Source organism: Ambystoma mexicanum, chromosome 8 (assembly GCF_040938575.1).
Source record: "Ambystoma mexicanum isolate Mex_15411 chromosome 8, UKY_AmexF1_1, whole genome shotgun sequence".
Lineage (NCBI taxonomy): Eukaryota > Metazoa > Chordata > Amphibia > Caudata > Ambystomatidae > Ambystoma > Ambystoma mexicanum.
This window is the reverse complement of record NC_090929.1, coordinates 9957345-9983297: the sequence shown is the minus strand read 5'-3', so window position 1 is coordinate 9983297 and position 25953 is coordinate 9957345. Positions and strand designations below refer to the sequence as shown.

The 25953-nt window shown below is 58.2% G+C and overlaps 1 protein-coding gene across 3 annotated transcripts in view; it reads left to right on the top strand.

Moving 5' to 3' along the window:
• Positions 1-3761: 3761 nt before the first annotated feature.
• FPGS (folylpolyglutamate synthase) overlaps positions 3762-25953 on the top strand; it is a 669976-nt gene continuing 647784 nt past the window's right edge. Inside the window, exon 1 of one of the 3 annotated variants that reach the window (XM_069609126.1) lies at positions 3762-3953. In XM_069609126.1, coding sequence (XP_069465227.1) covers positions 3909-3953 — 45 coding nt within the window. In that variant the 5' untranslated portion in view covers positions 3762-3908. Of the gene's footprint in view, positions 3954-4173; positions 4297-25953 lie in introns of those variants that run through there. The other 2 variants (XM_069609123.1, XM_069609125.1) reach the window with 2 other exon arrangements.

Genomic DNA, 25953 nt, shown 5'->3' with positions numbered 1-25953 from the left:
ACATCTGCTCTTACTGGTACACACCTTAAAAGAACACATGCCGCTCCTGCTGAAACCTCAGCTCTGGCTGGCACACACCTAAAAGAGCGCAGGCTGCTCCTGCTGAAACCTCAACTCTGGCTGGCCCACTCCTGCTGAAACCTCAGCTCTGGCTGGCACACACCTTAGAGCACAGGCCGCTCCTGCTGAAACCTCAACTCTGGCTGGCACACTCCTGCTGAAACCTCAGCTCTGGCTGGCACACACCTTAGAGCACAGGCCGCTCCTGCTGAAACCTCAGCTCTGGCTGGCACACACCTTAGAGCACAGGACGCTCCTGTTGAAACCTCAGCTCTGGCTGGCACACTCCTGCTGAAACCTCAGCTCTGGCTGGCACACACCTTAGAGCACAGACCGCTCCTGCTGAAACCTCAGCTCTGGCTGGCACACTCCTGCTGAAACCTCAGCTCTGGCTAGCACACACCATAGAGCACTGGCCGCTCCTGCTGAAACTTCAGCTCTGGCTGGCACACTCCTGCTGAAACCTCAGCTCTGGCTGGCACACACCTAAAAGAGCACAGGCAGCTCCTGCTGAAACCTCAGCTCTGGCTGGCACACACCTAAAAGAGCACAGGTCGCTCCTGCTGAAACCTCAGCTCTGGCTAGCACACACCTAAAAGAGCACAGGCTGCTCCTGCTAAAAACCTGAGCTCTGACTGACACACAACCTAGAGCACCGGCCGCTCCTGCTGAAACCTCAGCTCTGGCTGGCGCACACCTAAAAGAGAGCAGGCCACTGCTGCTGAAACCTCAGATCTGGCTGTCGCACACCTTAGGGAACAGGCCAGTCCTGCTGAAACCTCAACTCTGACTGGCACACACCTTAAAAGAGCACATGCTGCTCGTGCTGAAACCTCACCTCTGTCTGGTACACACCTAAAAGAGCACAGGCTGCTCCTGCGGAAACCTCAGCTCTGGTTGGCACACACATTGGAGCACAGGCTGCTCCTCCTGAAACCTCAGCTCTGGTTGGCACACTGCTGCTGATACCTCAGCTCTGGCAGGCACACACCTTAGCACAGGCCGCTCCTGCTGAAACCTCAGCTCTGGCTGGCACACTCCTGCTGAAACCTCAGCTCTGGTTGGCACACACCTTAGAGCACAGGCCGCATCTGCTGAAACCTCAGCTCTGGCTTTCACACATCTAAAAGAACGCAGGCCGCTCCTGCTGAAACCTCAGCTCTGGCTGGCACACACCTAAAAGAGCACAGGCCGGCTCCTGCTAAAACCTCAGCTCTGGCTTACATTCACCTTAAAAGAACACATGCTGCTCCTGCTGAAACCTCAGCTCTGGCTGACATTCACCTTAAAAGAACACATGCTGCTCCTGCTGAAACCTCAACTCTGGCTGGCACACTCCTGCTGAAACCTCATCTCTGGCTGGCACACTCCTGCTGAAACCTCAGCTCTGGCTGGCACACACCTTAGAGCAGAGGCCGCTCCTGCTGAAACCTCAGCTCTGGCTGGCACATTCCTGCTGAAACCTCAGCTCTGGCTGGCACACACCTTAGAGCACAGGCCGCTCCTGCTGAAACCTCAGCTCTGGCTGGCACACTCCTGCTGAAACCTCAGCTCTGGCTGGCACACACCTAAAAGAGCACCGGCTGCTGCTGCTGAAACCTCAGCTCTGGCTGGCGCACACCTAAAAGAGAGCAGGCCACTCCTGCAGAAACCTCAGCTCTGGCTGTCGCACCCCTTAGAGCACAGGACACTCCTGCTGAAACCTCAGCTCTGACTGGCACACACCTTAAAAGAGCACATGCCGCTCCTGCTGAAACCTCAGCTCTGGCTGGCACACACCTAAAAGAGCACAGGCTGCTCCTGCTGAAAACTCAACTCTGGCTGGCCCACTCCTGCTGAAACCTCAGCTCTGGCTGGCACACACCTTAGAGCACAGGCCGCTCCTGCTGAAACCTCAACTCTGGCTGGCACACTCCTGCTGAAACCTCAGCTCTGGCTGGCATATTCCTGCTGAAACCTCAGCTCTGGCTGGCACACACCTTAGAGCACAGGCCGCTCCTGCTGAAACTTCAGCTCTGGCTGGCACACTCCTGCTGAAACCTCAGCTCTGGCTGTCACACACCTTAGAGCACCAGCCGCTCCTGCTAAAACCTCAGCTCTGGCTGGCACAAACCTAAAAGAGAAGAGGCTGTTCCAGCTGAAACCTCATCTCTGGCTGGTACACACCTAAAAGAGCACAGGCTGCTCCTGCTGAAACCTCAGCTTTGGCTGGCACACACCTAAAAGAGCACAAGCTGCTCCTGCTGAAACCTGATCTCTGGCTGTCACACACCTAAAAGAGCACAGGTCGCTCCTGTTGAAACCTCAGCTCTGGCTGGCCACACCTAAAAGAGCACAGGCTGCTCCTGCTGAAACCTCAGCTCTGGCTGGCACACCCCTTAGAGCACAGGCCGCTCCTGCTGAAAGCCTGGTTCCGAGACTTGAGACTCAGACTGTTGTCCCAGGAGCAGTGCTTTAAGTGGGCCGTGGCCTGCCGGGGCAGTCTCCAGAAAGTGGGGCAGAGCTGGGGCCCTGCCCGGGGCCCCCAGTCCCACACAACATTGGCGGGACTCATTATCCCGCTGCAGCCCCAATGGCAGATGCGCCCGTCATTATGGCGGGCAAGCTGACAGAAGTGCCAGCCAGGGTCATCAGAGGAAGTTACTGTCCCTTTGTTTGCACCTCCCCAGGTCACTGACCCTCGCGGGCTCCCTCAACACTGGGCCGCAGGTTTGCAGAGGGTGAAAGGCGCCCCGGGCTCAGAGAAGAAAGATCACGGAGCACGAGGCGCCTTTCTCCGCTGGCAAAGCTTTATAAAAGATGCCTTGCACTGTGAACGTTCCAGCCATCTTTTATAAACGTAGCAATATATTACAAATGTCTATGGTTATAAAAGATGGCTTGAAAAGTACACAAACCATAGTAGTACGCATACAAACATATAAATGCTCACATAGATTTATATATTTGTTTGCGCACCTTACTATGATTTGCGCACTTTAGGCCACGCTCACAATGAAAGCCACGCCCCCGAACGAGGCCCCCCCTCAATTTCTTACCCCACTTAAAGCACTGCCCATGAGACTGATAACATCCGGATGTATTGTTTGTAAAGCTGACTGAGCTCGAAATAACTCATGTATCCCACACTGCATTCCCTGCACCCATGCAGCAGTGTCTGTGTGTGTGTGTGTGTGGGGGGGGGTGCTTCACCAGGCCCCATAGGTCCTACCTGCTCCAGTGGAGGGTGACATAGGCACAGCCCCTATCCACGCCACTAAGAGGAGGGGCCCCCAGAGCTCCTATCGACTCTAGTGCTCAAATAAGAAGGGGTAACTCCGCAGCCCTTGCCCAGTACAGGGGGTGGATGTCTGCAGAGGGGGGGGGGAGTTCCTAATCGCTCCAATGAGGGGAGGGGGCCCTAGACCAGGGGGAGTGCACCTTTGGGTCTTCAAAGAGCCACCTACCCCACCAAGAAGGGGGCGCGCCCTGGAGCGTCGCGTGCACCTGTAGGACTGGGGGCAGGGGGGAGGTCCTGTCACAAGGCCATGTGCCCTCCTCTCTGTTTGTGAAATTACACAGCGAATAACCTTCGTCCTACCTGCCCCTCCCATGGCACCCGCATGTCTGTGTGTGTCGTGGGGGGGGGGGGAGGCGAGCGGGAGGGGGTAAGGGGTGAGACTTGCACTACACACAGTGACTGGCACATGCTAAGCATTCTTTCTCACTGTCCCAGCGCCGCACACACCTTCCCTGGGGCTGCAGCCAGCTGGTGCCATCCCAGGGCACCGCAGCTTTCAGCGGAGGCTCGGGTAGCCTGGCACGATCACTGGCAGAGCACGTGTCTGCCAGCACTGCAGGGGGGCAGCATGGGCACGGAGGCAGGGAGCTGCTGGCAGGGAAGACGCTTCCAGGTAGGGGCACAGGTAGGGGGTAGGGGGTAGTGGGGGCGTGCCTGGGCACATGATTGCCGATGAAAGCATGGTGTATGGGCGGGCACTTAAAAGTAATAAGCAGGGAGCACTGTTGCAGACAGGAAGTCATGTGTATGTTAATTATTCTCTGTCTAAATGAAGAGCACCCGCTCTCTCTGCTCCCAGCCGAGTGTGCAGCTCAGCCAATCGCCGTGCTGCTCCCCAGAGGCCCGTCCAAAAGCTCCAGGGGAGGGAAGTGAGGGAGCGGAGACTTCAAAGCGCTATGGGGGCAGAGTAGCGAAGCAGGCGGTCCAGAGGTGAAGCAGCCATGTTGCCATACGCGGTAAGTACTTGCATCTGCCTCATGATGAGAGCCCCTGCGCACAGGATGACGAGATCTGGAAAGTGGCACGAGTACTCGGGCATATACTGGCATGGGCGGCCTAATGCTGTGGGTGCACGGCGGGTGCACAGCTCGCGTTCCACCTGCTCGCTGCCAGTAGGGCAGTGCCATGCGGGTGGGGGGTTAGACACTTCATCCTTCGAGTACCCCAAGTGGGCAACCACGAACCTGATTACTACGATATTAATCACCACATTCTCATTGCTGGGGTATTCATTGAGCGCTGACTAGCGCTGGGAAGCAACAGAGCGCTTTACAATCAATCTATTTTAGGGCCATCAAAGTACTTACGGATGCAGGACACAGAAATAGTTACAACACTTGTCACAGTCTAACCCTTCCAACAAAAAAACAAAACAAAAGGAAAGCCAATGACTGGAACCCAGGGCCCTTTCCAAGGGCACACACACACTCTAATCACTTGAGCAAGTGAGCGTCCCCTCCTCTGCCATTCACAGGTTCCCAGGACCCTTTCCCAGGCCCGCAAACACTCTAATCACTTGAGCAAGTGAGCGGCCCCCCCTGTGCCATTCACAGGTTCCCAGGACCCTTTCCCAGGGCACACAGACTCTAATCACTTGAGCTAGTGAGCGGCCCCTCCTCTACCATTCACAGGTCCTGGCACCCTTTCCCAGGGGACGCACACACTCTAATCCCTTGAGCAAGTGAGCGGCCCCTCTCTGCCATTCACAGGTTCCCAGGACACTTTCCCAGGGCACACACACACTCGTATCACTTGAGCAAGTGAGCGGCCCCTCCTCTGCCTTTCACAGGTCCCCAGCACCCTTTCCCAGGGCACACACACTCTAATCACTTGAGCAAGTGAGCGCCCCCCCTCTGCCATTGACTGGTCCCCAGGACCCTTTCCCAGGGCACACACACACTCTAATCACTTGAGCAAGTGAGCGGCCCCCCCTGTGCCATTCACAGGTTCCCATGACCCTTTCCCAGGACGCGCACACACTGTAATCACTTGAGCAAGTGAGCGACCCCAACTCTGCCATTCACAGGTCCCCAGGACCCTTTCCCACCAGGGCACACACACACCCTAATCCCTTGAGAAAGTAAGCAGCCCCTCCTCTGCCATTCACAGGTCCCCAGGACCCTTTCCCAGGGCCCGCGAAACACTGTAATCACTTGAGCAAGTGAGTGGCCCCTCCTCTGTCATTCACAGGTCACCGAGACCCTTTCCCAGGGCACACACACTCTCATCACTTGAGAAAGTGAGCGGCCCCTCCTCTGCCATTCACAGGTCCCCAGGACCCTTTCCCAGGACACACACATTCTAATCACTTGAGCAAGTGAGGGCCCCCTCTCTGCCATTCACAGGTTCCCAGGACCCTTTCCCAGGGCCTGCACACACATGCTAATCACTTGAGCAAGTGAGCGGCCCCTCCTCTGCCATTCACAGGTCCCAGGACCCTTTCCCAGGGCACACACACTCTAATCACTTGAGCAAGTAAGCGGCCCCCCCTCTGCCATTCTCAGGTTCCCAGGACCCTTTCCCAGGGCCCGGACACACTCTAATCACTTGAGCAAGTGAGCGGCCCCTCCTCTGCCATTCACAGGTCCCAGGACCCTTTCCCAGGGCACACACACTCTAATCACTTGAGCAAGTGAGCGGCCCCTCCTCTGCCATTCACAGGTTCCCAGGACCCTTTCCCAGGGCCCGGACACACTCTAATCACTTGAGCTAGTGAGCGGACCCTCCTCTGCCATTCACAGGTCCCCGGACCCTTTCCCAGGGCACACACACTCTCATCACTTGAGCAAGTGAGCGGCCCCTCCTCTGCCATTCACAGCTTCCAGGACCCTTTCCCAGGGCCCGCAGACACTCTAATCACTTGAGCAAGTGAGCGGCCCCTCCTCTGCCATTCACAGGTCCCCCAGGACCCTTTCCCAGGGCGCGCACACACTCTAATCCCTTGAGAAAGTAAGCGGCCCCTCCTCTGCCATTCACAGGTCCCCAGGACCCTTTCCCAGGGCCCGCGAAACACTCTAATCACTTGAGCAAGTGAGCGGCCCCCCCCTCTGTCATTCACAGGTCACCGAGACCCTTTCCCAGGGCACACACACTCTCATCACTTGAGAAAGTGAGCGCCCCCTCCTCTGCCATTCACAGGTCCCCAGGACCCTTTCCCAGGGCACACACAATCTAATCATTTGAGCAAGTGAGTGGGCCCTCCTCTGCCATTCAAAGGTCCCCCAGGACCCTTTCCCAGGGCGCACACACACTCGAATCACTTGAGGAAGTGAGCGGCCCGTCCTCTGCCATTCACAGGTCCCCAGGACCCTTTCCCAGGGCACACACACACTCTCATCACTTGAGCAAGTGAGCGCCCCCTCCTCTGCCATTCACAGGTCCCCAGGGCCCTTTCCCAGGGCACACACACATGCTAATCACTTGAGCAAGTGAGCGGCCCCACCTCTGCCATTCACAGGTCCCCAGGACCCTTTCCCAGGGCACACACACTCTCATCACTTGAGCAAGTGAGCGGCCCCTCCTCTGCCATTCACAGGTCCCCAGGACCCTTTCCCAGGGCCCGCACACACTCTAATCACTTGAGCAAGTGAGCGGCCCCTCCTCTGCCATTCACAGGTCCCCAGGACCCTTTCCCAGGGCACACACACTCTAATCACTTGAGCAAGTAAGCGCCCCCCCTCTGCCATTCGCAGGTCCCCAGGACCCTTTCCCAGGGCCTGCACACACTCTAATCACTTGAGAAAGTGAGCGGCCCCTCCTCTGCTATTCACAGGTCCCCAGGACCCTTTCCCAGGGCACACACACACTCGAATCCCTTGAGCAAGTGAGTGGCCCCTCCTCTGCCATTCACAGGTCCCCAGGACCCTTTCCCAGGGTAGACACACTCTCATCACTTGAGCAAGTGAGCGGCCCCTCCTCTGCCATTCACAGGTCCCCAGGACCATTTCCCAGGGCCTCGAAACACTCTAATCACTTGAGCAAGTGAGCGGCCCCCCCTCTGTCATTCACAGGTTCCCAGGACCATTTCCCAGGGCCCGCACACACTGTAATCACTTGAGCAAGTGAGCGGCCCCTCCTCTGCCATTCACAGGTTCCCAGGACCCTTTCCCAGGCCCGCAAACACTCTAATCACTTGAGCAAGTGAGCGGGCCCTCCTCTGTCATTCAAAGGTCCCCAGGACCCTTTCCCACCAGGGCACACACACACTGCAATCCCTTGAGAAAGTAAGCGGCCCGTCCTCTGCCATTCACAGGTCCCCAGGACCCTTTCCCAGGGCACACACACTCTCATCACTTGAGCAAGTGAGCGGCCCCTCCTCTGCCATTCACAGGTCCCCAGCACCCTTTCCCAGGCCACACACACTCTAATCACTTGAGCAAGTGAGCAGGCCCTCCTCTGCCATTCAAAGGTCCCCAGGACCCTTTCCCAGGGCACAGACACACTCGAATCACTTCAGCAAGTGGGCGGCCCCTCCTCTGCCATTCACAGGTCCCCAGCACCCTTTCCCAGGGCACACACACTCTAATCACTTGAGCAAGTGAGCGGCCCCCCTCTGCCATTCACAGGTCCCCGGACCCTTTCCCAGGGCACACACACACTCTCATCACTTGAGCAAGTGAGCGGCCCCTCCTCTGCCATTCACAGCTTCCAGGACCCTTTCCCAGGACCCGCACACACTCTAATCACTTGAGCAAGTGAGCGGCCCCTCCTCTGCCATTCACAGGTCCCCCAGGACCCTTTCCCAGGGCGCGCACACACTCTAATCCCTTGAGAAAGTAAGCGGCCCCTCCTCTGCCATTCACAGGTCCCCAGGACCCTTTCCCAGGGCCTCGAAACACTCTAATCACTTGAGCAAGTGAGCGGCCCCCCCTCTGTCATTCACAGGTCACTGAGACCCTTTCCCAGGGCACACACACTCTCATCACTTGAGAAAGTGAGCGGCCCCTCCTCTGCCATTCACAGGTCCCCAGGACCCTTTCCCAGGGCACACACAATCTAATCATTTGAGCAAGTGAGTGGGCCCCCCTCTGCCATTCAAAGGTCCCCCAGGACCCTTTCCCAGGGCGCACACACACTCGAATCACTTGAGCAAGTAAGCGGCCCCTCCTCTGCCATTCACAGGTCCCCAGCACCCTTTCCCAGGGCACACACACTCTCATCACTTGAGGAAGAGAGCGGCCCCTCCTCTGCCATTCACAGGTCCCCAGGACCCTTTCCCAGGGCACACACACATTCTCATCACTTGAGCAAGTGAGCGGCCCCTCCTCTGCCATTCACAGGTCCCCAGGGCCCTTTCCCAGGGCACACACACATGCTAATCACTTGAGCAAGTGAGCGGCCCCACCTCTGCCATTCACAGGTCCCCAGGACCCTTTCCCAGGGCACACACACTCTCATCACTTGAGCAAGTGAGCGGCCCCTCCTCTGCCATTCACAGGTCCCCAGGACCCTTTCCCAGGGCCCGCACACACTCTAATCACTTGAGCAAGTGAGCGGCCCCTCCTCTGCCATTCACAGGTCCCCAGGACCCTTTCCCAGGGCACACACACTCTAATCACTTGAGCAAGTAAGCGCCCCCCCTCTGCCATTCGCAGGTCCCCAGGACCCTTTCCCAGGGCCCGCACACACTCTAATCACTTGAGCAAGTGAGCGGCCCCTCCTCTGCTATTCACAGGTCCCCAGGACCCTTTCCCAGGGCACACACACACTCGAATCCCTTGAGAAAGTGAGTGGCCCCTCCTCTGCCATTCACAGGTCCCCAGGACCCTTTCCCAGGGTAGACACACTCTAATCACTTGAGCAAGTGAGCGGCCCCTCGCTGCCATTCACAGGTCCCCAGCACCCTTTCCCAGGGCACACACACTCTAATCACTTGAGCAAGTGAGCGGCCCCCCCTCTGCCATTCACAGGTCCCCAGCACCCTTTCCCAGGGCACACACACTCTCATCACTTGAGCAAGTGAGCGGCCCCTCCTCTGCCATTCACAGGTCCCCAGGACCCTTTCACGCACACACACTCTAATCACTTGAGCAAGTGAGCGGCCACCCTCTGCCATTCACAGGTTACCAGGACCATTTCCCAGGGCCTGCACACACTGTAATCACTTGAGCAAGTGAGCGGCCCCTCCTCTGCCATTCACAGGTTCCCAGGACCCTTTCCCAGGGCACACACACTCTCATCACTTGAGCAAGTGAGCGGCCCCTCCTCTGCCATTCACAGGTCCCCAGGACCCTTTCACGCACACACACTCTAATCACTTGAGCAAGTGAGCGGCCACCCTCTGCCATTCACAGGTTCCCAGGACCATTTCCCAGGGCCCGCACACACTGTAATCACTTGAGCAAGTGAGCGGCCCCTCCTCTGCCATTCACAGGTTCCCAGGACCCTTTCCCAGGCCCGCAAACACTCTAATCACTTGAGCAAGTGAGCGGGCCCTCCTCTGTCATTCAAAGGTCCCCAGGACCCTTTCCCACCAGGGCACACACACACTGCAATCCCTTGAGAAAGTAAGCGGCCCCTCTTCTGCCATTCACAGGTCCCCAGGACCCTTTCCCAGGGCACACACACTCTCATCACTTGAGCAAGTGAGCGGCTCCTCCTCTGCCATTCACAGGTCCCCAGCACCCTTTCCCAGGGCACACACACTCTAATCACTTGAGCAAGTGAGCAGGCCCTCCTCTGCCATTCAAAGGTCCCCAGGACCCTTTCCCAGGGCACACACACACTCGAATCACTTCAGCAAGTGGGCGGCCCCTCCTCTGCCATTCACAGGTCCCCAGCACCCTTTCCCAGGGCACACACACTCTAATCACTTGAGCAAGTGAGCGGCCCCCCCTCTGCCATTCACAGGTTCCCAGAACCCTTTCCCAGGGGCACACACACACTCGAATCACTTGAGCAAGTAGGCGGCCCCTCCTCTGCCATTCACAGGTCCCCAGCACTCTTTCCCGGGGCACACACACTCTAATCACTCGAGCAAGTGAGCGGCCCCCCCTCTGCCATTCACAGGTCCCCAGCACCCTTTCCCAGGGCACACACACGCTAATCACTTGAGCAAGTGAGCGGCCCCCCCTCTGCCATTCACAGGTTCCCAGGACCCTTTCCCAGGGCACACACACCCTCATCACTTGAGCAAGTAAGCGCCCCCCCCCCTCTGCCATTCACAGGTCCCCAGGACCCTTTCCCAGGGCCTCCACACACTCTAATCACTTGAGCAAGTGAGCGGACCCTCCTCTGCTATTCACAGGTCCCCCAGGGCACACACACTCTCATGACTTGAGCAAGTGAGCGGCCCCTCCTCTGCCATTCACAGGTCCCCAGGACCCTTTCCCAGGGCACACACACACTTGAATCCCTTGAGCAAGTGAGCGGCCCCTCCTCTGCCATTCACAGGTCCCCAGCGCCTTTTCCCAGTGCCCGCACACACTCTAATCACTTGAGCAAGTGAGCGGGCCCTCCTCTGTCATTCAAAGGTCCCCAGGAACCTTTCCCACCAGGGCACACACACACTCGAATCACTTGAGCAAGTGAGCGGGCCCTCCTCTGCCATTCAAAGGTCCCCAGAACCCTTTCCCAGGGCACACACACACACTTGAATCACTTGAGCAAGTAAGCGGCCCCTCCTCTGCCATTCACAGGTCCTAGGACCCTTTCCCAGGGCACACACACACTCTAATCACTTGGGCAAGTGAGCGGGCCCTCCTCTGCCATTCACTGGGCCCCGTAACTCTTTCCCAGGGCACACACACACGCTAATCACTTGAGCAAGTGAGCGGGCCCTCCTCTGCCATTCAAAGGTCCCCAGGACCCTTCCCAGGGCACACACACACTCGAATCACTTGAGCAAGTGAGCGGCCCTCCTCTGCCATTCACAGGTCCACAGGACCCTTTCCCAGGGCACACACACTCTCATCACTTGAGCAAGTAAGCGGCCCCCCTCTGCCATTCACAGGTTCCCAGGACCCTTTCCCAGGGCCCGCACACACTCTAATCACTTGAGCAAGTGAGCGGGCCCTCCTCTGCCATTCAAAGGTCCCCAGGACCCTTTCCCACCGGGGCACACACACACTCTAATCCCTTGAGAGAGTAAGTGGCCCTCCTCTGCCATTCACAGTCCCCAGGACCCTTTTCCAGGGCACACACACTTACTCTCATCACTTGAGCAAGTGAGCGGCCCCTCCTCTGCCATTCACAGGTCCCCAGGACCCTTTCCCAGGGCACACACACTGTAATCACTTGACCAAGTAAGCGGCCCCCCCTCTGCCATTCACAGGTCCCCAGGACCCTTTCCCAGGGCCCGCACACACTCTAATCACTTGAGCAAGTGAGCGGCCCCTCCTCTGCTATTCACAGGTCCCCAGGACCCTTTCCCAGGGCCCGCACACACTGTAATCAATTGAGCAAGTGAGTGACCCCAGCTCTGCCATTCACAGGTCCCCAGGACCCTTTCCAACCAGGACACACACACACACTCTAATCCCTTGAGCAAGTAAGCGGCCCCTCCTCTGCCATTCACAGGTCCCCAGGACCCTCTCCCAGAGCACACACACTCTCATCACTTGAGCAGGTCAGAGGCCCCTCCTCTGCCATTCACAGGTCCCCAGGGCCTTTCCCAGGGCACACACACTTGCTAATCACTTGAGCAAGTGAGGGCCCCTCCTCTGCCATTCACTGGGCCCCGTAACCCTTTCCCAGGGCACACACACACGCTAATTACTTGAGCAAGTGAGCGGGCCCTCCTCTGCCATTCAAAGGTCCCCAGGACCATTTCCCAGGGCACAAACACACTTGAATCACTTGAGCATGTGAGCAGCCCCTCCTCTGCCATTCACAGGTCCCCAGCACCCTTTCCCAGGGCACACACACTCTCTAATCACTTGAGCAAGTGAGTGGCCCCTCCTCTGCCATTCACAGGTCCCCGGGACCCTTTCCAACCAGGACACACACACACACACTCTAATCCCTTGAGCAAGTAAGCGGCCCCTCCTCTGCCATTCACAGGTCCCCAGGACCCTCTCCCAGAGCACACACACTCTCATCACTTGAGCAGGTGAGAGGCCCCTCCTCTGACATTCACAGGTCCTCAGGGCCTTTCCCAGGGCACATACACTTGCTAATCACTTGAGCAAGTGAGGGCCCCTCCTTTGCCATTCACTGGGCCCCGTAACCCTTTCCCAGGGCACACAAACACGCTAATTACTTGAGCAAGTGAGCGGGCCCTCCTCTGCCATTCAAAGGTCCCCAGGACCCTTTCCCAGGGCACAAACACACTCGAATCATTTGAGCATGTGAGCAGCCCCTCCTCTGCCATTCACAGGTCCCCAGCACCCTTTCCCAGGGCGCACACACTCTCTAATCACTTGAGCAAGTGAGCGGCCCCTCCTCTGCCATTCACAGGTCCCCGGGACCCTTTCCCAGGGCGCGCACACACACACACACTCTAATCGCTTGAGCAAGTGAGCATCCCCCCCTCTGGCTTTCACAGGTCCCCGGAACCCTTTCCCAGGGCCGCAACACACTCTAATCACTTGAGCAAGTGAGCGGCCCCTCCTCTGCCATTCACAGGTTCCCAGGACTCTTTCCCAGGGCCGCGACACACTCTAATCACTTGAGCAAGTGAGCGGCCCCTCCTCTGCCATTCACAGGTCCCCGGGACCCTTTCCCAGGGCACACACACTCTCATCACTTGAGCAAGTAAGCGCCCCCCCCTCTGCCATTCACAGGTCCCCAGGACCCTTTCCCAGGGCCTGCACACACTCTAATCACTTGAGCAAGTGAGCGGACCCTCCTCTGCTATTCACAGGTCCCCCAGGACCCTTTCCCAGGGCACACACACACTTGAATCCCTTGAGCAAGTGAGCGGCCCCTCCTCTGCCATTCACAGGTCCCCAGCACCTTTTCCCAGTGCCCGCACACACTCTAATCACTTGAGCAAGTGAGCGGCCCCCCCTCTGCAATTCACAGGTTCCCAGGACCCTTTCCCAGGGCCCGCACACACTCTAATCACTTGAGCAAGTGAGCGGCCCCTCCTCTGCCATTCACAGGTCCCCAGGACCCTTTCCCGCACACACACTCTAATCACTTGAGCAAGTGAGCGGCCCCTCCTCTGCCATTCACAGGTTCCCGGGACCCTTTCCTAGGGCCGCGACACACTCTAATCACTTGAGCAAGTGAGCGGCCCCTCCTCTGCCATTCACAGGTCCCCGGGACCCTTTCCCAGGGCCGCGACACACTCTAATCACTTGAGCAAGTGTGCAGCCCCTCCTCTGCCATTCACAGGTCCCCGGGACCCTTTCCCAGGGCCGCAACACACTCTAATCTCTTGAGCAAGTGAGCGGCCCCTCCTCTGCCATTCACAGGTTCCCAGGACCCTTTCCCAGGGCCGCAACACACTCTAATCACTTGAGCAAGTGAGCGGCCCCTCCTCTGCCATTCACAGGTACCCGGGACCCTTTCCCAGGGCCGCGACACACTCTAATCTCTTGAGCAAGTGAGCGGCCCCTCCTCTGCCATTCACAGGTTCCCAGGACCCTTTCCCAGGGCCGCAACACACTCTAATCACTTGAGCAAGTGAGCGTCCCCCCCTCTGGCATTCACAGGTCCCCGGGACCCTTTCCCAGGGCCGCAACACACTCTAATCTCTTGAGCAAGTGAGCTGCCCCTCCTCTGCCATTCACAGGTTCCCAGGACCCTTTCCCAGGGCTGCAACACACTCTAATCACTTGAGCAAGTGAGCGGCCCCTCCTCTGCCATTCACAGGTCCCCGGGACCCTTTCCCAGGGCCGCGACACACTCTAATCACTTGAGCAAGTGTGCAGCCCCTCCTCTGCCATTCACAGGTCCCCGGGACCCTTTCCCAGGACCGCGACACACTCTAATCACTTGAGCAAGTGAGCGGCCCCTCCTCTGCCATTCAAAGGTCCCCGGGACCCTTTCCCAGGGCACACACACTCTAATCACTTGAGCAAGTGAGCGGCCCCTCCTCTGCCATTCACAGGTCCCCAGGACCCTTTCCCAGGGCACACACACTCTAATCACTTGAGCAAGTGAGGGCCCCCTCTGCCATTCACAGGTTCCCAGGACCCTTTCCCAGGGCACACACACTCTAATCACTTGAGCAAGTGAGCGGCCCCACCTCTGCCATTCACAGGTCCCCGGTACCCTTTCCCAGGCCACACACACTCTAATCACTTGAGCAAGTGAGCGGCCCCCCTCTGCCATTCACAGGTCCCCAGACCCTTTCCCAGGGCACACACAATCTAATCACTTGAGCAAGTAAGCGGCCCCCCCTCTGCCATTCACAGGTCCCCAGGACCCTTTCCCAAGGCCCGCACACACTCTAATCACTTGAGCAAGTGAGCGGCCCCCCCTCTACCTTTCACAGGTTCCCACGACCCTTTCCCAGGGCCCACACACACTCTAATCACTTGAGCTAGTGAGCGGCCCCTCCTCTGCCATTCACAGGTTCCCAGGACCCTTTCCCAGGGCACACACACACTAATCACTTGAGCAAGTGAGCGGGCCCTCCTCTGCCATTGAAAGGTCCCCAGGACCCTTTCCCAGGGCACACAAACACACACACACACATGCTAATCACTTGAGCAAGTGAGCAGCCCCTCCTCTGCCATTCACAGGTCCCCAGCACCCTTTCCCAGGGCACACACACACTGTAATCACTTGAGCAAGTAAGCGGCCCCCCCTCTGCCATTCACAGGTTCCCAGGACCCTTTCCCAGGGCACACACACACTCTAATCACTTGAGCAAGTGAACGGCCCCTCCTCTGCCATTGACTGGTCCCCAGGACCCTTTCCCAGGGCAGACACACTCTAATCACTTGAGCAAGTGAGGCCCCCCCCCCCTCTGCCATTCACAGGTCCCCAGCACCCTTTCCCAGGGCACACACACTCTAATCACTTGAGCAAGTGAGCGGCCCCTCCTCTGCCATTCACAGGTCCCCAGCACCCTTTCCCAGGGCACACACAATCTAATCACTTGAGCAAGTAAGCGGCCCCCCCTCTGCCATTCACAGGTCCCCAGGACCCTTTCCCAAGGCCCGCACTCACTCTAATCAAATGAGCAAGTGAGCGGCCCGCCCCTCTACCTTTCACAGGTTCCCACGACCCTTTCCCAGGGCCCACACACACTCTAATCACTTGAGCTAGTGAGCGGCCCCTCCTCTGCCATTCACAGGTTCCCAGGACCCTTTCCCAGGGCACACACACACTAATCACTTGAGCAAGTGAGCGGGCCCTCCTCTGCCATTCAAAGGTCCCCAGGACCCTTTCCCAGGGCACACACACACACACACACACACACATGCTAATCACTTGAGCAAGTGAGCGGCCCCTCCTCTGCCATTCACAGGTCCCCAGCACCCTTTCCCAGGGCACACACACACTCTAATCACTTGAGCAAGTAAGCGGCCCCCCCTCTGCCATTCACAGGTTCCCAGGACCCTTTCCCAGGGCACACACACACTCTAATCACTTGAGCAAGTGAGCGGCCTCTCCTCTGCCATTGACTGGTCCCCAGGACCCTTTCCCAGGGCAGACACACTCTAATCACTTGAGCAAGTGAGGGCCCCCCCCTCTGCCATTCACAGGTCCCCAGCACCCTTTCCCAGGGCACACACACTCTAATCACTTGAGCAAGTGAGCGGCCCCTCCTCTGCCATTCACAGGTCCCCAGCACCCTTTCCCAGGGCACACACACTCTAATCACTTGAGCAAGTGAGCGGCCCCTCCTCTGCCATTGACTGGTCCCCAGGACCCTTTCCCAGGGAACACACACTCTAATCACTTGAGCAAGTGAGCGGCCCCCCCTGTGCCATTCACAGGTTCCCAGGACCCTTTCCCAGGGCACACAGACTCTAATCACTTGAGCTAGTGAGCGGCCCCTCCTCTACCATTCACAGGTCCTGGCACCCTTTCCCAGGGGACGCACACACTCTAATCCCTTGAGCAAGTGAGCGGCCCCTCCTCTGCCATTCACAGGTCCCCGGGACCCTTTCCCAGGGCACACACACTCTAATCACTTGAGCAAGTGAGCGGCCCCTCCTCTGCCATTCACAGGTCCCGGGACCCTTTCCCAGGGCCACGACACACTCTAATCACTTGAGCAAGTGAGCGGCCCCTCCTCTGCCATTCACAGGTCCCCGGGACCCTTTCCCAGGGCACACACACTTTAATCACTTGAGCAAGTGAGCGGCCCCTCCTCTGCCATTCACAGGTCCCCAGGACCCTTTCACGCACACACACTCTCATCACTTGAGCAAGTGAGCGGCCCCTCCTCTGCCATTCACAGGTCCCCCAGGACCCTTTCCCAGGGCGCGCACACACACACACACACTGTAATCAATTGAGCAAGTGAGCGACCCCAGCTCTGCCATTCACAGGTCCCCAGGACCCTTTCCAACCAGGGCACACGCACACACTCTAATCCCTTCAGCAAGTAAGCGGCCCCTCCTCTGCCATTCACAGGTCCCCAGGGCCTTTCCCAGGGCACACACACTTGCTAATCACTTGAGCAAGTGAGCGGCCCCTCCTCTGCCATTCACTGGGCCCCGTAACCCTTTCCCAGGGCACACACACACGCTAATTACTTGAGCAAGTGAGCGGGCCCTCCTCTGCCATTCAAAGGTCCCCAGGACCCTTTCCCAGGGCACACACACACTCGAATCACTTGAGCATGTGAGCAGCCCCTCCTCTGCCATTCACAGGTCCCCAGCACCCTTTCCCAGGGCACACACACTCTCTAATCACTTGAGCAAGTGAGCGGCCCCTCCTCTGCCATTCACAGGTCCCCGGGACCCTTTCCCGGGGCGCGCACACACACACACACACACACACACACACACACACACTCTAATCACTTGAGCAAGTGAGCATCCCCTCCTCTTCCATTCACAGGTCCCCAGGACCCTTTCCCAGGGCACACACACTCTAATCACTTGAGTAAGTGTGCAGCCCCCCCTCTGCCATTCACAGGTCCCCGGGACCCTTTCCCGGGGCGCGCACACACACACACACACACACACACACTCTAATCACTTGAGCAAGTGAGCGGCCCCTCCTCTGACATTCACAGGTCCCCGGGACCCTTTCCCAGGGCCGCGGCACACTCTAATCACTTGAGTAAGTGTGCAGCCCCCCCTCTGCCATTCACAGGTCCCCGGGACCCTTTCCCAGGGCCGCGACACACTCTAATCACTTGAGCAAGTGAGCGGCCCCTCCTCTGCCATTCACAGGTCCCCGGGACCCTTTCCCAGGGCACACACACTCTAATCACTTGAGCAAGTGAGCGGCCCCTCCTCTGCCATTCACAGGTCCCCAGGACCCTTTCCCAGGACTAACACACTCTCATCACTTGAGAAAGTGAGCGGCCCCTCCTCTGCCATTCACAGGTTCCCAGGACCCTTTCCCAGGGCACACACACTCTAATCACTTGAGCAAGTGAGTGGCCCCTCCACTGCCATTCACAGGTCCCCAGGACCCTTTCCCAGGGCACACACACTCTAATCACTTGAGCAAGTGAGGGCCCCCTCTGCCATTCACAGGTTCCCAGGACCCTTTCCCAGGGCACACACACTCTAATCACTTGAGCAAGTGAGCGGCCCCACCTCTGCCATTCACAGGTCCCCGGGACCCTTTCCCAGGGCACACACACTCTAATCACTTGAGCAAGTGAGCGGCCCCCCTCTGCCATTCACAGGTCCCCAGGACCCATTCCCAGGGCACACACAATCTAATAACTTGAGCAAGTAAGCGGCCCCCCTCTGCCATTCACAGGTCCCCAGGACCCTTTCCCAGGGCCCGCACACACTCTAATCACTTGAGCAAGTGAGAGGCCCCCCCTCTGCCTTTCACAGGTTCCCACGACCCTTTCCCAGGGCCCACACACACTCTAATCACTTGAGCTAGTGAGCGGCCCCTCCTCTGCCATTCACAGGTTCCCAGGACCCTTTCCCAGGGCACACACACACTAATCACTTGAGCAAGGGAGCGGGCCCTCCTCTGCCATTCAAAGGTCCCCAGGACCCTTTCCCAGGGCACACACACACACACACACACACATGCTAATCACTTGAGCAAGTGAGCGGCCCCTCCTCTGCCATTCACAGGTCCCCAGCACCCTTTCCCATGGCACACACACACTCTAATCACTTGAGCAAGTAAGCGCCCCCCCCTCTGCCATTCACAGGTTCCCAGGACCCTTTCCCAGGGCACACACACACTCTAATCACTTGAGCAAGTGAGCGGCCCCTCCTCTGCCATTCACAGGTTCCCAGGACCCTTTCCCAGGGCCGCGACACACTCTAATCACTTGAGCAAGTGAGCGGCCCCTCCTCTGACATTCACAGGTCCCCGGGACCCTTTCCCAGGGCCGCGACACACTCTAATCACTTGAGCAAGTGTGCAGCCCCCCCTCTGCCATTCACAGGTCCCCGGGACCCTTTCCCAGGGCCGCGACACACTCTAATCACTTGAGCAAGTGAGCGGCCCCTCCTCTGCCATTCACAGGTCCCCGGGACCCTTTCCCAGGGCACACACACTCTAATCACTTGAGCAAGTGAGCGGCCCCTCCTCTGCCATTCACAGGTCCCCAGGACCCTTTCCCAGGGCTAACACACTCTCATCACTTGAGAAAGTGAGCGGCCCCTCCTCTGCCATTCACAGGTTCCCAGGACCCTTTCCCAGGGCACACACACTCTAATCACTTGAGCAAGTGAGCGGCCCCTCCTCTGCCATTCACAGGTTCCCAGGACCCTTTCCCAGGGCACACACACTCTAATCACTTGAGCAAGTGAGGGCCCCCTCTGCCATTCACAGGTTCCCTGGACCCTTTCCCAGGGCACACACACTCTAATCACTTGAGCAAGTGAGCGGCCCCACCTCTGCCATTCACAGGTCCCCGGGACCCTTTCCCAGGGCACACACACTCTAATCACTTGAGCAAGTGAGCGGCCCCCCTCTGCCATTCACAGGTCCCCAGGACCCTTTCCCAGGGCACACACAATCTAATAACTTGAGCAAGTAAGCGGCCCCCCTCTGCCATTCACAGGTTCCCACGACCCTTTCCCAGGGCCCACACACACTCTAATCACTTGAGCTAGTGAGCGGCCCCTCCTCTGCCATTCACAGGTTCCCAGGACCCTTTCCCAGGGCACACACACACTAATCACTTGAGCAAGTGAGCGGGCCCTCCTCTGCCATTCAAAGGTCCCCAGGACCCTTTCCCAGGGCACACACACACACACACACACATGCTAATCACTTGAGCAAGTGAGCGGCCCCTCCTCTGCCATTCACAGGTCCCCAGCACCCTTTCCCATGGCACACACACACTCTAATCACTTGAGCAAGTAAGCGCCCCCCTCTGCCATTCACAGGTTCCCAGGACCCTTTCCCAGGGCCCACACACACTCTAATCACTTGAGCTAGTGAGCGGCCCCTCCTCTGCCATTCACAGGTTCCCAGGGCACACACACACTAATCACTTGAGCAAGTGAGCGGGCCCTCCTCTGCCATTCAAAGGTCCCCAGGACCCTTTCCCAGGGCACACACACACACACACACACACATGCTAATCACTTGAGCAAGTGAGCGGCCCCTCCTCTGCCATTCACAGGTCCCCAGCACCCTTTCCCAGGGCACACACACACTCTAATCACTTGAGCAAGTAAGCGCCCCCCCCTCTGCCATTCACAGGTTCCCAGGACCCTTTCCCAGGGCACACACACACTCTAATCACTTGAGCAAGTGAGCGGCCTCTCCTCTGCCATTGACTGGTCCCCAGGACCCTTTCCCAGGGCAGACACACTCTAATCACTTGAGCAAGTGAGGCCCCCCCCCTCTGCCATTCACAGGTCCCCAGCACCCTTTCCCAGGGCACACACACTCTAATCACTTGAGCAAGTGAGCGGCCCCTCCTCTGCCATTCACAGGTCCCCAGCACCCTTTCCCAGGGCACACACACTCTAATCACTTGAGCAAGTGAGCGGCCCCTCCTCTGCCATTGACTGGTCCCCAGGACCCTTTCCCAGGGCACACACACTCTAATCACTTGAGCAAGTGAGCGGCCCCCCCTGTGCCATTCACAGGTTCCCAGGACCCTTTCCCAGGGCACACACACTCTAATCACTTGAGCTAGTGAGCGGCCCCTCCTCTACCATTCACAGGTCCTGGTACCCTTTCCCAGGGGACGCACACACTCTAATCCCTTGAGCAAGTGAGCGGCCCCTCCTCTGCCATTCACAGGTCCCCGGGACCCTTTCCCAGGGCACACACACTCTAATCACTTGAGCAAGTGAGCGGCCCCTCCTCTGCCATTCACAGGTCCCGGGACCCTTTCCCAGGGCCACGACACACTCTAATCACTTGAGCAAGTGAGCGGCCCCTCCTCTGCCATTCACAGGTCCCCGGGACCCTTTCCCAGGGCACACACACTTTAATCACTTGAGCAAGTGAGCGGCCCCTCCTCTGCCATTCACAGGTCCCCAGGACCCTTTCACGCACACACACTCTAATCACTTGAGCAAGTGAGCGGCCCCCCTCTGCCATTCACAGGTCCCCAGGACCCATTCCCAGGGCACACACAATCTAATAACTTGAGCAAGTAAGCGGCCCCCTCTGCCATTCACAGGTCCCCAGGACCCTTTCCCAGGGCCCGCACACACTCTAATCACTTGAGCAAGTGAGAGGCCCCCCCTCTGCCTTTCACAGGTTCCCACGACCCTTTCCCAGGGCCCACACACACTCTAATCACTTGAGCTAGTGAGCGGCCCCTCCTCTGCCATTCACAGGTTCCCAGGACCCTTTCCCAGGGCACACACACACTAATCACTTGAGCAAGGGAGCGGGCCCTCCTCTGCCATTCAAAGGTCCCCAGGACCCTTTCCCAGGGCACACACACACACACACACATGCTAATCACTTGAGCAAGTGAGCGGCCCCTCCTCTGCCATTCACAGGTCCCCAGCACCCTTTCCCATGGCACACACACACTCTAATCACTTGAGCAAGTAAGCGCCCCCCCCTCTGCCATTCACAGGTTCCCAGGACCCTTTCCCAGGGCACACACACACTCTAATCACTTGAGCAAGTGAGCGGCCCCTCCTCTGCCATTCACAGGTTCCCAGGACCCTTTCCCAGGGCCGCGACACACTCTAATCACTTGAGCAAGTGAGCGGCCCCTCCTCTGACATTCACAGGTCCCCGGGACCCTTTCCCAGGGCCGCGACACACTCTAATCACTTGAGCAAGTGTGCAGCCCCCCCTCTGCCATTCACAGGTCCCCGGGACCCTTTCCCAGGGCCGCGACACACTCTAATCACTTGAGCAAGTGAGCGGCCCCTCCTCTGCCATTCACAGGTCCCCGGGACCCTTTCCCAGGGCACACACACTCTAATCACTTGAGCAAGTGAGCGGCCCCTCCTCTGCCATTCACAGGTCCCCAGGACCCTTTCCCAGGGCTAACACACTCTCATCACTTGAGAAAGTGAGCGGCCCCTCCTCTGCCATTCACAGGTTCCCAGGACCCTTTCCCAGGGCACACACACTCTAATCACTTGAGCAAGTGAGCGGCCCCTCCACTGCCATTCACAGGTCCTCGGGACCCTTTCCCAGGGCACACACACTCTAATCACTTGAGCAAGTGAGGGCCCCCTCTGCCATTCACAGGTTCCCTGGACCCTTTCCCAGGGCACACACACTCTAATCACTTGAGCAAGTGAGCGGCCCCACCTCTGCCATTCACAGGTCCCCGGGACCCTTTCCCAGGGCACACACACTCTAATCACTTGAGCAAGTGAGCGGCCCCCCTCTGCCATTCACAGGTCCCCAGGACCCTTTCCCAGGGCACACACAATCTAATAACTTGAGCAAGTAAGCGGCCCCCCTCTGCCATTCACAGGTTCCCACGACCCTTTCCCAGGGCCCACACACACTCTAATCACTTGAGCTAGTGAGCGGCCCCTCCTCTGCCATTCACAGGTTCCCAGGACCCTTTCCCAGGGCACACACACACTAATCACTTGAGCAAGTGAGCGGGCCCTCCTCTGCCATTCAAAGGTCCCCAGGACCCTTTCCCAGGGCACACACACACACACACACACATGCTAATCACTTGAGCAAGTGAGCGGCCCCTCCTCTGCCATTCACAGGTCCCCAGCACCCTTTCCCATGGCACACACACACTCTAATCACTTGAGCAAGTAAGCGCCCCCCCCTCTGCCATTCACAGGTTCCCAGGACCCTTTCCCAGGGCCCACACACACTCTAATCACTTGAGCTAGTGAGCGGCCCCTCCTCTGCCATTCACAGGTTCCCAGGACCCTTTCCCAGGGCACACACACACTAATCACTTGAGCAAGTGAGCGGGCCCTCCTCTGCCATTCAAAGGTCCCCAGGACCCTTTCCCAGGGCACACACACACACACACACACACATGCTAATCACTTGAGCAAGTGAGCGGCCCCTCCTCTGCCATTCACAGGTCCCCAGCACCCTTTCCCAGGGCACACACACACTCTAATCACTTGAGCAAGTAAGCGCCCCCCCTCTGCCATTCACAGGTTCCCAGGACCCTTTCCCAGGGCACACACACACTCTAATCACTTGAGCAAGTGAGCCGCCTCTCCTCTGCCATTGACTGGTCCCCAGGACCCTTTCCCAGGGCAGACACACTCTAATCACTTGAGCAAGTGAGGGCCCCCCCTCTGCCATTCACAGGTCCCCAGCACCCTTTCCCAGGGCACACACACTCTAATCACTTGAGCAAGTGAGCGGCCCCTCCTCTGCCATTCACAGGTCCCCAGCACCCTTTCCCAGGGCACACACACTCTAATCACTTGAGCAAGTGAGCGGCCCCTCCTCTGCCATTGACTGGTCCCCAGGACCCTTTCCCAGGGCACACACACTCTAATCACTTGTGCAAGTGAGCGGCCCCCCCTGTGCCATTCACAGGTTCCCAGGACCCTTTCCCAGGGCACACACACTCTAATCACTTGAGCTAGTGAGCGGCCCCTCCTCTACCATTCACAGGTCCTGGTACCCTTTCCCAGGGGACGCACACACTCTAATCCCTTGAGCAAGTGAGCGGCCCCTCCTCTGCCATTCACAGGTCCCCGGGACCCTTTCCCAGGGCACACACACTCTAATCACTTGAGCAAGTGAGCGGCCCCTCCTCTGCCATTCACAGGTCCCGGGACCCTTTCCCAGGGCCACGACACACTCTAATCACTTGAGCAAGTGAGCGGCCCCTCCTCTGCCATTCACAGGTCCCCGGGACCCTTTCCCAGGGCACACACACTTTAATCACTTGAGCAAGTGAGCGGCCCCTCCTCTGCCATTCACAGGTCCCCAGGACCCTTTCACGCACACACACTCTCATCACTTGAGCAAGTGAGCGGCCCCTCCTCTGCCATTCACAGGTCCCCCAGGACCCTTTCCCAGGGCGCGCACACACACACACACACTGTAATCAATTGAGCAAGTGAGCGACCCCAGCTCTGCCATTCACAGGTCCCCAGGACCCTTTCCAACCAGGGCACACGCACACACTCTAATCCCTTCAGCAAGTAAGCGGCCCCTCCTCTGCCATTCACAGGTCCCCAGGGCCTTTCCCAGGGCACACACACTTGCTAATCACTTGAGCAAGTGAGCGGCCCCTCCTCTGCCATTCACTGGGCCCCGTAACCCTTTCCCAGGGCACACACACACGCTAATTACTTGAGCAAGTGAGCGGGCCCTCCTCTGCCATTCAAAGGTCCCCAGGACCCTTTCCCAGGGCACACACACACTCGAATCACTTGAGCATGTGAGCAGCCCCTCCTCTGCCATTCACAGGTCCCCAGCACCCTTTCCCAGGGCACACACACTCTCTAATTACTTGAGCAAGTGAGCGGCCCCTCCTCTGCCATTCACAGGTCCCCGGGACCCTTTCCCGGGGCGCGCACACACACACACACACACACACACACACACTCTAATCACTTGAGCAAGTGAGCATCCCCTCCTCTTCCATTCACAGGTCGCCAGGACCCTTTCCCAAGGCACACACACACTAATCACTTGAGCAAGTGAGCGGGCCCTCCTCTGCCATTCAAAGGTCCCCAGGACCCTTTCCCAGGGCACACACACACACACACACACATGCTAATCACTTGAGCAAGTGAGCGGCCCCTCCTCTGCCATTCACAGGTCCCCAGCACCCTTTCCCATGGCACACACACACTCTAATCACTTGAGCAAGTATGCACCCCCCCCTCTGCCATTCACAGGTTCCCAGGACCCTTTCCCAGGGCACACACACACTCTAATCACTTGAGCAAGTGAGCGGCCCCTCCTCTGCCATTCACAGGTTCCCAGGACCCTTTCCCAGGGCCGCGACACACTCTAATCACTTGAGCAAGTGAGCGGCCCCTCCTCTGACATTCACAGGTCCCCGGGACCCTTTCCCAGGGCCGCGACACACTCTAATCACTTGAGCAAGTGTGCAGCCCCCCCTCTGCCATTCACAGGTCCCCGGGACCCTTTCCCAGGGCCGCGACACACTCTAATCACTTGAGCAAGTGAGCGGCCCCTCCTCTGCCATTCACAGGTCCCCGGGACCCTTTCCCAGGGCACACACACTCTAATCACTTGAGCAAGTGAGCGGCCCCTCCTCTGCCATTCACAGGTCCCCAGGACCCTTTCCCAGGGCTAACACACTCTCATCACTTGAGAAAGTGAGCGGCCCCTCCTCTGCCATTCACAGGTTCCCAGGACCCTTTCCCAGGGCACACACACTCTAATCACTTGAGCAACTGAGCGGCCCCTCCACTGCCATTCACAGGTCCCCGGGACCCTTTCCCAGGGCACACACACTCTAATCACTTGAGCAAGTGAGGGCCCCCTCTGCCATTCACAGGTTCCCAGGACCCTTTCCCAGGGCACACACACTCTAATCACTTGAGCAAGTGAGCGGCCCCACCTCTGCCATTCACAGGTCCCCGGGACCCTTTCCCAGGGCACACACACTCTAATCACTTGAGCAAGTGAGCGGCCCCCCTCTGCCATTCACAGGTCCCCAGGACCCTTTCCCAGGGCACACACAATCTAATAACTTGAGCAAGTAAGCAGCCCCCCTCTGCCATTCACAGGTTCCCACGACCCTTTCCCAGGGCCCACACACACTCTAATCACTTGAGCTAGTGAGCGGCCCCTCCTCTGCCATTCACAGGTTCCCAGGACCCTTTCCCAGGGCACACACACACTAATCACTTGAGCAAGTGAGCGGGCCCTCCTCTGCCATTCAAAGGTCCACAGGACCCTTTCCCAGGGCACACACACACACACACACATGCTAATCACTTGAGCAAGTGAGCGGCCCCTCCTCTGCCATTCACAGGTCCCCAGCACCCTTTCCCATGGCACACACACACTCTAATCACTTGAGCAAGTAAGCGCCCCCCCCCCTCTGCCATTCACAGGTTCCCAGGACCCTTTCCCAGGGCACACACACACTCTAATCACTTGAGCAAGTGAGCGGCCCCTCCTCTGCCATTGACTGGTCCCCAGGACCCTTTCCCAGGGCACACACACTCTAATCACTTGAGCAAGTGAGGCCCCCCCCT